Raw genomic sequence first — 13,488 nt, 5'->3', positions numbered from 1 at the left:
TATACATATATGTATATTATACATATGTTTGTATGTATGTATATATATATATATATATATATATATATATTTATTTATTATTTTTTTTTTTTCTTTCTTAATTTCGAACATGACATACATACAACATAATACATCAGGCAATTTCCTATCATTTCACAATACATCATGTCCGAAAAGGAGTAGGAAGAAGCAAAGCTTATTTAATCCTACCCCTTTCCCACGTCAGAGCGCCCAAAAACATAAACATTCATTCACTGACCTTCCTTACAGCAAAATAGCAAAATGACATCCGTGAATGAGTAACACAACAATTTTGTAACATGTAATTAATGAATTCAGTCATTAGCAACATACTGCAATGAAGAATAACTTATTTTCAATAATGTTGAAAGTGGTTCTCATAATTCTTCTTTGTACTTTGTAAGCAATATTAATTTGAACAGCCTATGAAAGTGGATCATATCAGTAAAATGTTTAACTTCTTTACTTAATCCATTCCATCATTTAATTCCACATACTGATATGCTAAAGGTTTTAAGTGTTGTACGTTCATACAAATGTTTTAAATTAGATTTTCCGCTAAGGTTATATTTCTCCTCTTTAGTTAAGAATATATATATAAATATATATATATATATATATATATATATATATATATATATATATATATATATATATATATACACGCACACATAGTTTGGACAAACCTTCTCATTCAATGCTTTTTCTTTATTTTCATGACTATTTACATTGTAGATTGTCACATCAAAACTATGACACCAGTGAAGTGACAACCATTGCAGCTGACTTTGGCTGCTGCCGCCGCGACTCAAGCCCTGGTCTTAGTCAGACCTACATAGAGGTTTTTATTTCATGTCTGTACAACATTCCTAACAGAAGTTACAAGCATTTTTGTCTGTGTTTTTTCCTAGGGGGCGCTAGAGCGCAATTTTGATTTTCGGGGTTTGGTTTTTTATTAGATGGCAATTTTCGCCAGTCCTGATGTGTGTGTAAATTTTGGTGAGTTTTGAAGCATGTTAAGGGGGTCAAATTACAGATCGGCGTTTCTGGATGTTGTTGATAAATGGCTTTCGCTTTGCATAGTAGAGCTTTAACTTGCACTGTGAAGCATTTTAAGGGGGGTCAAATTATAGCTCACAGAGGCAAAAATGACATTTTTTTTAGGAAACTTTGCGCAGGGGTTCTTTGAAGGCGCGTAAAATCATAACCGGAGCAGTAATCAAAAATCTTTCGATAACTTTTAATCAAAAGGGTTCAAACTCTCTCCTGTGCGAGTTTGAGACCGAAACGACGAACGAGCTCAGAGGAGATGACGTTTGAAAAAAGGTGACGGGTGTTTACAAAACTTTTATTTTGAAGGGGTAATTTTTAACTTCCTGTTGATTACCTTAACCCTAAGCATGGAGAGAATGTCGAGAGTGTGCAAAGCAGTAATCAGAGCAGAGGGTGGCTATTTTGAAGAAGTTTGCTTCTTTTCGGAATTTATTATGGCTTTACTGAAAATGTGAGCAATCAAAAGTATACGTACAGCAAGTATGTGCTCCAATCACTACATCACAAAAAAAATAAGAAATGATTGGAAAGTCAAGACAGCCATGACATCATCTTCTTTACAGGTGTACGTACACTTTTGAGCAGGACTGTAATTCTTACCAGAATTTACCAAAGCAATTCATCTTCATCAGCAGCAGCTCTCAGACAATTATTACCGAGACTTTCAGAACTTTCAAAAAGTTTCTTCTTTCTGCGATAAGTTTTCAAGCTACCGTATTTCCTTGAATTGCCGCCGGGGCGCTAATTAATTTAAAACTTACCAAAGGCATGCGGCAAATTTAGGCCTGCGCTTATAAATTTGAGTGTGATGTAAGGATACCATCATGAAAAGCACATTTAATAAAAAAAAACGTTATTATGGTCTTACCTTTACTTATAAATGAAGTCCATGCGTAGCTCCTTCTTATCAAAAGCATCGATAACTTGTTTATAGAAGTCTTCCTTATCTTTCTTCAGTTTTAAAAGTCTCTGTCTCGATGGAAATCTTCCTTTATTACCTCCTGCTTCGATTGAAAGTCCAGTTTAGAAAACTGTTTTATTTTAGATATGTAATCCTCCATGTTAAAAGTGCAAGCGAGAGGAAAAAATAAACGATCGCTGTTGTCGTCACTTCTTCTGCAGCCGAGTAGTCGCAAGAAGGATCACTAGCGCCCTCTACCACCAGGAAGCGGGAGTCATTTAATGACTCATATTTGACACACGCAGCTACGGTATACTGATAAAACATAGCTGCTTACTGTTCTTTTTAGCATATTCAATAGCTTGGACCTTAAATCCTACGGACTAGCTCTTAATCTTCTTCCCTTTATGCGATTTCAAATGATTGAAATCAGCCTCCTACATTTTGAAAATGATGACAGGTGAAGTGTCACTCGTGACGTGACGAGTTTGACCCGGTGGAAATTCTAGACATGCGCTAATAAAAATAATATTTTGCGAAACGAGTTTGACTCGGCGTTAATCCTGAGCCAGCGGGATTGCTAAGCATACGCTAATTATTTTGCGAAACGAGTTTGACCCGGCAGTAATTCTAGGCAGGCGCATACTACATACCCGGCGCCAATTCAAGGAAATACGGTAAACAGGTTTGGTCCAGATAAAAAAAGTTTTCAGTCCCCTCGCTTGAAAAGACTTGCAATGTCGGCCATCTCCTTGACCTCGATGTCCGCAGTCATCCAGCAGTCAGTCCCGTCCTCGTGATCAGCAACCGCTTCTGAATCCAGCAGTGGCTGACGGTGCCTGCGGTCATCAGTTGGGTTCCTCCAGCGGTGCTTCCGGGTCTTTCCCCGGGGTGCCGACACCAGCTTGTACATGACGGGGAAAATAACGGACTTGATGAAGGCCGTGAGGAAGGAGAAGTACATCAGCAGGGGGTGGCCCGCCACCTTCCCAAAGAGAAACCCAACAAGAGCCGGCTGCACCAACTCACCCAGAGCTGCGCCCAGCATCAAAGTGGCGGCGGAGCGACCCGTCACGGTGGTGTACTGCTCCAGCCAGGAAATGGCGCTTGGGAATATGGAGGATATGAAAGCCCCGTACAGACCCGTGCAGACCCAAAGCGCAACCGCGTCCTTGCTGAAGAGGCAGAGGAACAAGGAAGACAAGGTGGTGCCCACCAAGCTGATGAAGACGGCGGTGCCCGGGTACATGTGGGACACCAGGAAGATGGAAAGGCCCTGGCAGATAGCAAACATGGCCCAGAAGAAAGAATTCAGCCCGGTGGCGTGGGACTGATCCATGCGAGCGTACTTCTTGGCAAAGGGGAAGATGAAGGAGGCAAAGGTTATCTCGGCACCCGCGCTGGCGAAGCAGAAGAAGAAGAGCAGGACAATGAGAGCCGTGTGATGTCTCGCCATTTTAGGCTTTTCCTGCCGGCGGGGTTTGCCCGCCGACACCTCGCCAAGGAAGTAGAGCGAGAAGAAGAGGAGGCCGCTGAGGAGATTGAACAAGCCGATCAGGACGTAGGCCCAGGTGGACTGGAAGGCGCAACTCCTGTGATTGTGCGCCGAGTTTGGGATCTCTCCGCCGGACGCGTTGGCCGGCCCGCTCCCAGTCTGGCAGCCGGTCACCGGACTGGGACCAGACCGGAGCTGGGCGATGATGGGCGACACGAAGGAGCCCACCGCAAAGCCCAGCTGCTGAGCCTGAATGTGAGGCTGAGCCTGCCGGCCCCAAGTGTTCAGTGAGACCACAAGTCCACCTGCCGGACAGCACAAAGTCTTCATTACACACTTCCTCTTCCTCCACACACATCAGCTCTGACCGGGACACTCATTTGGTGTTGGGCTCAACGTGGAAAAGGAAAACAGGACTTTTTAATGAAATGTCTTTTGTCTGTCATAAATGTTAGCATATTTATGTTCAAGTTATCACGTAACTCTTATGCTTGAAGGCCGTTGCTTTAATTATCAATTGTGCCCTGCGATGAGGTAGCGACTTGTCCAGGATGTACGCCGCCCTCCGCCCGATTGTAGCTGAGATAGGCCCCAGCACCGCCCGCGACCCCAAAGGGAGTAAGCAGTGGAAAATGGATTATCAATTGTGCTGAAGTTGTACTTTTCTATCTGTGCAAAGGGACAACGTTTGTGTCCAGAACATGGAGTACCGTGACTCAGACAAAGCAGAGACAGGGCGATAGCACGAGTGTCAGCACATTTCCATTTCTGAATAATCATATATTGTGTATAACTGGGGCTGCTGAGATTATGCCCCTTCCTTCAGAAGCAGCCTCAGTGATGTAACCAGGGACTTCCCAAATAAATAGAGGAGCACGTGGGTCTGGACCTTAGAGCGTAGGTTGGATCTGTAACTAAAGAGTACAGCCCAAAACGTCTCTCCTCATCGAGCCAAATTGAAGTCTGTCTCTGCATGATTCCTTGCTTCTTGTCTGTTTAATAGAAGTCATCAGTGTTTGAACCTGACAATAAACCAGCGGTCATTAGTCAACCATGTGCACTAATGAGAACTCTTTAACTATTTCAAGGCTGCAACAAGTGCCAAAGTAGTTGGGAAAGGGCATGTTCACCACTGTGTTACATCACCTTTTCTTTTAACAACACTCAATAAAAGTTTGGGAACTGAGGAAACTAATTGTTGAAGCTTTGAAAGCGGAATTCTTTCCCATTCTTGTTTTATGTAGAGCTTCAGTCCTTCAACAGTCGTATTTTACGCTTCACAATGCGCCATACATTTTCCATGGGAGACATGTCTGGACTGGAGGCGGGCCATCAAAGTACACGCACTCTTTTTTATTTACCAAGCCACGCTGTTGTAACACGTGCCGAATGTGGCTTGGCATTGTCTTACTGAAATAAGCAGGGGCGTCCATGAAAAAGACGGCGCTTAGATGGCAGCATATTTTGTTCCAAAACCTGTATGTACCTTTCAGTATTAATGGTGCCTTCACAGATGTGTAAGTCACCCATGCCTTGGGCACTAATGCACCCTCATACCATCACAGATGCTGGCTTTCGAGCTTTGCGCCGATAGCAGTCTGGATGGTTTGCTTCCCCTTTGGTCCGGATGACACAATGTCGAATATTTCCAAAAACTATTTGAAATGTGGACTCGTCAGACCACAGAACACTATTAAGGGACGGCGTGGCGCAGTGAGAGAGTGGCCGTGCGCAATCCGAGGGTCCCTGGTTCAATCCCCACCTAGTACCAATCTCGTCACGGCCGTTGTGTCCTGAGCAAGACACTTCACCCTTGCTCCTGATGGGTGCTGGTTAGTGCCTTGCATGGCAGCTCCCTCCATCAGTGTGTGAATGTGTGTGTGAATGGGTAAATGTGGAAGTAGTGTTAAAGCGCTTTGAGTACCTTGAAGGTAGAAAAGCGCTATAAAAGTACAACCCATTTATCATTTATTCATTTATTCCACTTTGCATCAGTCCATCTTAGAGAAGCCGGCGGACTCTGTGGATGTTGTTGATAAATGGCTTTCGCTTTGCATAGTAGGACTTTAAATTGCACTTACATATGTAGCGACAAACTGTATTTAGTGACAGTGGTTTTCTGAAGTGGTCCTGAGCCCATGTGGTGATATCCTTTAGAGATTGTTGTCGGTTTTTGATACAGTGCCGTCTGAGGGATCGAAGGTCACGATCATTCAAAGTTGGTTTCCGTGGAGTGATTTCTCCACATTCTCTGAAACTTTTGATGACATTATGGACCATAAATGTTGAAATCCCTAAATTTCTTGCAGTTGCACTTTGAGAAACGTTGTTCTTAAACTGTTTGACTATTTGCTCACGCAGTTGTGGACAAAGGGGTGTACCTCACCCCATCCTTGTTTGTGAATGACTTAGCATTTTTTGGGGAGCTGCTTTTATACCCAATCATGGCACCCACCTGTTCCCAATTAGCCTGCACACCTGTGGGATGTTCCAAATAAGCGTTTGATGAGCATTCCTCAACTTTATCAGTATTTATTGCCACCTTTCCCAACTTCTTTGTCACGTGTTGCTGGCATCAAATTCTAAAGTTAATGATTATTTGCAACAAAAAAAAAATGTTTATCAGTTTGAACATCAAATATGTTGTCTTTGTAGCATATTCAACTGAATATGGGTTGAAAAGGATTAGCAAATCATCGTTTTCCGTTTATATTTAAATCTAACACTATTTCCCAACTCATATGGAAATGGGGTTTGTAGTAAAATCATAAAGTGTCAGACAAAACGAGAGTATTTACTGAAGGAGTGTCGACTAAACTGCTAAAGGTTGTCACTTTGGGAGGGCTTCCAAAATAAAACCTGAAAAGTATTTTAATTCGCCGCTTTGTTTGTTCAAATAACTGTGTTTCTTCCAGGGTGCCTCAAAAAAAGCTTTTTTTAAAAATTTCATTTACATTGTTTTGGTAACACTTTAGTACGAGGAACATATTCACCATCAATTAGTTAACAAAGACTTCATTTAGAGTTATTTGGAAACTAGGGGAACATAAGGGTTAAGGTTAGGGTTACTAATAATCAATAATTCTGAGGTTATTGAGGGAAGACTCTTAGTTAAAGGCCATGCAGAATAAGGCATTCGTACTTCCTCAAGCAAGACCGAGATCAGTATCTTCGGCGAAACATCTCCAGTCTCGTTTGTCAGTGCTCTAGGTCTTCTGGGTGAAAACATCCGGTAATCCGTGAGAAATCCCAGAGCGATCTTCGACAGTGCCTTTGAATTTACCAAACAGGTCAGCTTAGTGGTTAGTACCAGCTTTCACCTTCCCAGAACCCTAGCAAAGACCAAGGCCTAAATACCAGAGGGGGCAGATCCAGGCTAAATACCAGAGGGGGCAGACCCAGGCTAAAGACCACAGGGGGCAGACCCAGGCTAAAGACAAGAGGGGGCAGATCCAGGCTAAAGACCAGAAGGGGTAGATCCAGGCTAAAGACCAGCGGGGACAGATCCAGGCTAAAGACAAGAGGGGGCAGATCCAGGCTAAAGACCAGAGGGGGGAAAATCCAGGCTAAAGATGGGAGGGGACAGATCCAGGCTAAAGACCAGAGGGGACAGATCCAGGCTAAAGACCAGAGGGGGAAGATACAGGCTAAAGACAAGAGGGGACAAGACCAGAAGGCGTAGATCCAGGCTAAAGACAAGAGGGGACAGATCCAGGCTAAAGACCAGAGGGGGCAGATCCAGGCTAAAGACCAGAGGGGGTATATCCAGGCTAAAGACCACAGGGGGCATATCCAGGCTAAAGACCAGAGGGGGTAGATCCAGGATAAAGACCAGAAGGGGTAGATCCAGGCTAAAGACCAGCGGGGACAGATCCAGGCTAAAGACAAGAGGGGGCAGATCCAGGCTAAAGACCAGAGGGGGGAAAATCCAGGCTAAAGATGGGAGGGGACAGATCCAGGCTAAAGACCAGAGGGGACAGATCCAGGCTAAAGACCAGAGGGGGAAGATACAGGCTAAAGACAAGAGGGGACAAGACCAGAAGGCGTAGATCCAGGCTAAAGACAAGAGGGGATAGATCCAGGCTAAAGACCAGAGGGGGAAGATCCAGGCTAAAGACCAGAGGGGACTGATCCAGGCTAAAGACCAGAGGGGGATCATCCAGGCTAAAGACCAGAGGGGGATCATCCAGGCTAAAGACAAGAGGGGGAAGATCCAGGCTAAAGACCAGCGGGGGCAGATCCAGGCTAAAGACAAGAGGGGGCAGATCCAGGCTTAAGACCAGAGGGGGCAGATCCCGGCTAAAGACCAGCGGGGACAGATCTAGGCTAAAGACCAGAGGGGGAAAATCCAGGTTAAAGACCAGAGGGGGCAGATCCAGGCTAACGACCAGAGGGGGCAGATCCAGGCTAAAGACCAGCGGGGGCAGATCCAGGCTAAAGATCACAGGGTGTAGATCCAGGCTAAAGACCAGAGGGGGCAGATCCAGGCTAAAGACAAAAGGGGACAGAGCCATGCTAAAGACCAGAGGGGACATATCCAGGCTAAAGACCAGCGGGGACAGATCTAGGCTAAAGACCAGAGGGGGAAAATCCAGGTTAAAGACCAGAGGGGGCAGATCCAGGCTAAAGACCAGCGGGGGCAGATCCAGGCTAAAGATCACAGGGTGTAGATCCAGGCTAAAGACCAGAGGGGGCAGATCCAGGCTAAAGACAAAAGGGGCAGATCCAGGCTAAAGACCAGAGCGGGAAGATCCAGGCTAAAGACCAGAGCGGGAAGATCCAGGCTAAAGACCAGAGGGGGCAGATCCAGGCTAAAGACAAGAGGGGGCAGATCCAGGCTAAAGACAAGAGGGGGCGGATCCAGGCTAAAGACCAGAGGGGACAGATCCAGGCTAAAGACCAGAGGGGACAGATCCAGACTAAAGACCAGAGGGGACAGAGCCTTCTCTGTTGCAGCCCCTAAGCTCTGGAACAGCCTTCCCCTCCACACTAGGTCAGCCCAGTGCCTGGGGGTCTTCAAAACCCTTCTTAAGACCTACCTCTTCTCGCCGGCCTTCAACCAGAGCTGGGCCCGCCCACTAAGCCACCATTTTTTAATGTAAAAAAAAAATGTGCCTTGCCTTAAAAAAGGTTAAAAAACACTGGGTTAGAAGACTGAACGCCAGTTCTACTCCTGATTGTTGGAAGAACACTGCAGTCCCTACAGTGAGCGAATTCGTCCAAAAGATGGCGCCAGAGCACAAACAAAACACCCTCAGTTTTTTTTTTATTGATTTTTATTAAAATTATTTATATAATGTTTAGGGAAGTCCTGTGGGGAGTCCTCAGAGAGTATTGGGTACCGGACTGTCTGATTGTGGTGGTCCGCTCCCTGTACGATCAGTGTCAGAGCTTGGTCCGCATTGCCGGCAGTAAGTCGGACACGTTTCCAGTGAGGCTGCCCTTTGTCCCCCATTCTGTTCAGAACTTTTATGGGCGGAATTTCTAGGCGCAGTCAAGGCGTTGAGGTGATCCGGTTTGTTGGCTGCAGGATTAGATCTCTGCTTTTTGCAGATGATGTGGTCCTGATGGCTTCTTCTGGCTAGGATCTTCAGCTCTCACTGGATCGGTTCGCAGCCGAGTGTGAAGCGACTGTGATGAGAATCAGCACCTCAAAGTCCGAGTCCATGGTTCCCTCCCGGAAAAGGGTGAAATGCCATCTCCAGGTTGGGGAGGAGACCCTCCCCCAAGTGGAGGGGTTCAATTACCTCGGAGTCTTGTTCACGAGTGAGGGAAGAGTGGATGGTGAGATGGACAGGCGGATCGGTGCGGTGTTTTCAGTAATGCGGACCCTGTATCAATCCGTTGTGGTGAAGAAGGAGCTGAGCCGGAAGGCAAAGCTCTCAATTTACGGGTCGATCTGCGTTCCCATCCTCACCTATGGTCATGAGCTTTGGGTCATGACCGAAAGGACAAGATCACGGGTACAAGCGGCCCAAATGAGTTTCCAAAAAGGTCTCTCCCTTAGAGATAGGGTGAGAAGGTCTGTCATCCGGGAGGAACTCAAAGTAAAGCCGCTGCTCCTCCACATGGAGAGGAGCCAGATGAGGTGGTTCGGCATCTGGTCAGGATGCCACCCGAACCCCTCCCTAGGGAGGTGTTTAGGGCACGTCTGACTGGTAGGAGGCCACGGGGAAGACCCAGGACAGGTTGGGAAGACTATGTCTCCCAGTTGGGATCCCCCGGGAAGAGCTAGACGAAGTGGCTGGGGAGAGGGAAGTCTGGCCTTCCCTGCTTAGGCTGCTGCCCCCGCGACCCGGCCTCGGATAAGCGGAAGAAAATGGATGGATGGATGGCCCAAAAAAAATCGCAAAAAGCTGACACAAAATCGCATGATCCAAAAAAATTAAAGAACGGGTGACGAATAAAGTAATTCTGGAAAAGGTTAGTAAGCCATTTGGAAAGTTTCGGGACTCCAAAGAACCACAAAAGGAGAAAACATGGAACAGGGGTAAACCTTTCCAGAAGTGGCCTGCAAGGAGTCATCCGGGAGGTCCAGCAGGAACCAAGGACAACATCCGAAGAACTGCCGGCCTGCCCTGCTAATGCGAGCCAGTGTTCATGACTCAGCCATGAGAAAGCGACCGGGCAAAAACTGCATCCCAAGACCAAAACCATTGCTGACCAAAGAGAACAAAGGCTTTACTTTATATGTCATTTTCTGATGGGTAATATTCAAAAGCCAAAAGCCGTGAAGTTGTCACCTTGTGTAAATGTTAAATAAAAACAGAATGCAACAAATCCTTTTCAACTTATATTCAATTAAATAGACTGCAAAGACAAGATATTTCATGTTCACACTGAGAAACTTTAGTATTTTTTGCAAATAATCATGAAGTTAGAATTGAATGGCAGCATTTACCAGTGTGTTACATGGCCTTTCCTTTAAACAACACTCAGTAAAGGTTTGGGAACTGAGGAGACACATTTTTCATTCTTGCTTGATGTACAGCTTAAGTTGTTCAACAGTCTCCCGCCTCACATTTTAGCCTCCACACATCTTCAATGTCTGGACTACAGGCAGGCCGGTCTAGTACCCGCACTCTGATGTAACACCTGGCTTGGCATCGTCTTGCTGAAATAAGCAGGGGCGTCCATGATAACAACATATGTTGCTCCAAAACCTGTATGGACCTTTCAGCATTAATGGTACCTTCACAGATGTGTAAGTTACCCATGCCTTGGCCACTAATACACCCCCATACCATCACACATGCTGACTTTTACACTTTCACCCTAGAACAGTCCGGATGGTTCTTTTCCTCTCTGGTCCGTAGGACATGACGTCCACGGTTTCCAAAAACAATTTGAAACATTGACTCGTCAGACCAGTGAACCCTTTTCCACTTTGCATCAGTCCATTTTAGATGAGCTCGGGCCCAGCCAAGCGTTTCTGGGTGTTGTTGATAAACGGCTTTGGCTTTGCATGGTAGAGTTTTAACTTGCACTTACAGATGTAGCGACCAACTGTAGTTACTGAGAGTGGTTTTCTGAAGTGTTCCTGAGCCCACGTGGTGATATCCTTTACACACTGATGTGGCTTTTTGATGCGGTACTGCCTGAGGGATCCAAGGTGCGTAATATCATGGTTTACATGCAGTGATTTCTCCACATTCTCTGAACATTTTGATGATATTACAGAGCGTAGATGGGGAAATCCCTAAATTCCTTGCAATAGCCGCTTGAGAAATGTTGTTCTTAACCAATTTGCGCAGGCATTTGTTGACAAAGTGGTGACCCTCGCCCCCGTCCTTGTTTGTGAATGAGTGAGCATTTCATGGAAGCTGCTTTTATAGCCAATCACGGCACCCACCTGTTCCCAATTACCTTGTTCACCTGTGCAGTGTTCCAAATAAGTTTTTGACGAGCATTCCTCAACTTTCTCACTCTTTTTTGCCACATGAGCCAGCTTTTTGGAAACATGTGCCAGGCTTCTAATTCCAAATGAGCTAATATTTGCAGTTGGGAAAGGTGGCAGTAAATACTGATAAAATTAAAGAATGCTCATCAAACACTTATTTGGAACATCCCACAGGTGTGCAGGCTAATTGGGAACAGGTGGGTGCCATGATTGGGTATAAAAACAGCTTCCCAAAAAATGCTCAGTCATTCACGAGAAAGGATGGGGCGAGGTACACCCCTTTGTCCGCAAATTGTTGAACAGTTTTAGAACAACATTTCTCAGCGAACTATTGCAAGGAATTTAGGGATTTTACCATCTACGGTCTGTAAAATCATCAAAAAGTTCAGAGAATCTGGAGAAATCACTGCACGTAAGCGATGATATTACAGACTTTTGATCCCTCAGGCGGTACTGCAGCAAAAACCGACTTCGGTGTGTAAAGGATATCACCACATGGGCTCAGGAACACATCATAAAACCACTGTCAGTAACTACAGTTGGTCGCTACACCTGTAAGTGCAAGTTAAAACTCTTCTATGCAAAGCCAAACCCATTTATCAACAACATCCTGAAACGCCGCCGGCTTGGCTGGGCCTGAGCTCATCTAAGATGGACTGATGCAAAGTGGAAAGGTGTTCTGTGGTCTGACGGGTCCACATTTCAAATTACATTTGGAAACAGAAGACGTGGTGTCCTCCAGAACAAAGAGGAAAATAACCTTTCGGATTGTTATAGGCGCAAAGTTGAAAAGCCAGCATCTGTGATGGTATGGGGGTGTATTAGTGCCCAAGGCATGGGTAACTTACACATCTGTGAAGGCACCATTAATGCTGAAAGGTCCATACAGGTTTTGGAGCAACATATGTTGTCATCCAAGCAACGTTATCATGGACGCCCCTGCTTATTTCAGCAAGACAATGCCAAGCCACATGTTACAACAGCGTTGCTTCGTAGTAAAAGAGTGCGGGTACTTTCCTGGCCCGCCTGCAGTCCAGACCTGTCTCCCATGGAAAATGTGTGACGCATTATGAAGCGTAAATAACGACAGAGGAGACCCCGGACTGTTGAACGACTGAAGCTCTACATCAGGGGTCGGGAACCTTTTTGGCGGAGAGAGCCATGAAAGCCAAATATTTAAAAATGTATTTCCGTGAGAGCCGTAACATATTTTGTAAACACAGAATCCAACTAAATAAGTGCATTTTTCAGTAGGACCGACATTTATTAGAGTATAATAAGTCTCTTATTCTTTATAATACCATTGTTATTCTGAAGCTAACCAATAATAAATAAAAAAACGTCTTTCCATTAATGCAACTTCTTGAACAGGATGGAAGGATTAAAATGCATGAGAATGTTTTATATTTTGAAGGTTAATTTTAACACTGTGATTACCAGCGGTATTATTCATTACCTATCGTGCTAAGATTTATCTGAGAGCCAGCTCTAGAGCCATAGGTTCCCTACCCCTTTCTCCACATAAAACAAGAATGGGAAAGAATTCCACTTTCAAAGCTCCAACAATTAGTTTCGTCAGTTCCCAAACGTTTATTGAGTGTTGTTAAAAGAAAAGGTGATGTAACACAGTGGTGAACATGCCCTTTCCCAACTACTTTGGCACGTGTTGCAGCCATGAAATTCTAAGTTAATTATTATTTGCAAAAAAACATACAGTTTATCAGTTTGAACATCAAATATGTTGTCTTTGTAGCATATTCAGCTGAATATGGGTTGAAAAGGATTTGCAAATCATTGTATTCTGTTTATATTTACATCTAACACAATTTCCCAACTCATATGGAAACGGGGTTTGTATAAACACACTCGGCAACTTTCAAAGCTTCGACAATTAGTTTCCTCAGTTCCCAAACGTTTATTGAGTGTTGTTAAAAGAAAAGGTGATGTCACACAGTGGTGAACATGCCCTTTCCCAACTACTTTGGCACGTGTTGCAGCCATGAAATTCTAAGTTAATTATTATTTGCAAAAAAACATACAGTTTATCAGTTTGAACATCAAATATGTTGTCTTTGTAGTGCATTCAACTGAATATGGGTTGAAAAGGATTTGCAAATC

At 44.8% G+C, this 13,488-nt stretch overlaps 1 protein-coding gene across 2 annotated transcripts in view; it reads right to left on the bottom strand.

Annotated features, from left to right (window-relative positions):
- mfsd4b (major facilitator superfamily domain containing 4B) overlaps positions 1-13,488 on the bottom strand; it is a 38,439-nt gene that overhangs the window by 10,487 nt on the left and 14,464 nt on the right. Inside the window, exon 4 of one of the 2 annotated variants that reach the window (XM_061894104.1) lies at positions 689-3,775. The exons of the other annotated variant lie outside the window; for it this stretch is intronic. Coding sequence (XP_061750088.1) covers positions 2,685-3,775 — 1,091 coding nt within the window. The 3' untranslated portion in view covers positions 689-2,684. Of the gene's footprint in view, positions 1-688; positions 3,776-13,488 lie in introns of those variants that run through there. 2 annotated transcript variants of the gene reach the window in all.

This window comes from Nerophis ophidion, linkage group LG03 (assembly GCF_033978795.1).
Source record: "Nerophis ophidion isolate RoL-2023_Sa linkage group LG03, RoL_Noph_v1.0, whole genome shotgun sequence".
Lineage (NCBI taxonomy): Eukaryota > Metazoa > Chordata > Actinopteri > Syngnathiformes > Syngnathidae > Nerophis > Nerophis ophidion.
This window is presented reverse-complemented; position numbering and strand designations above follow the sequence as displayed.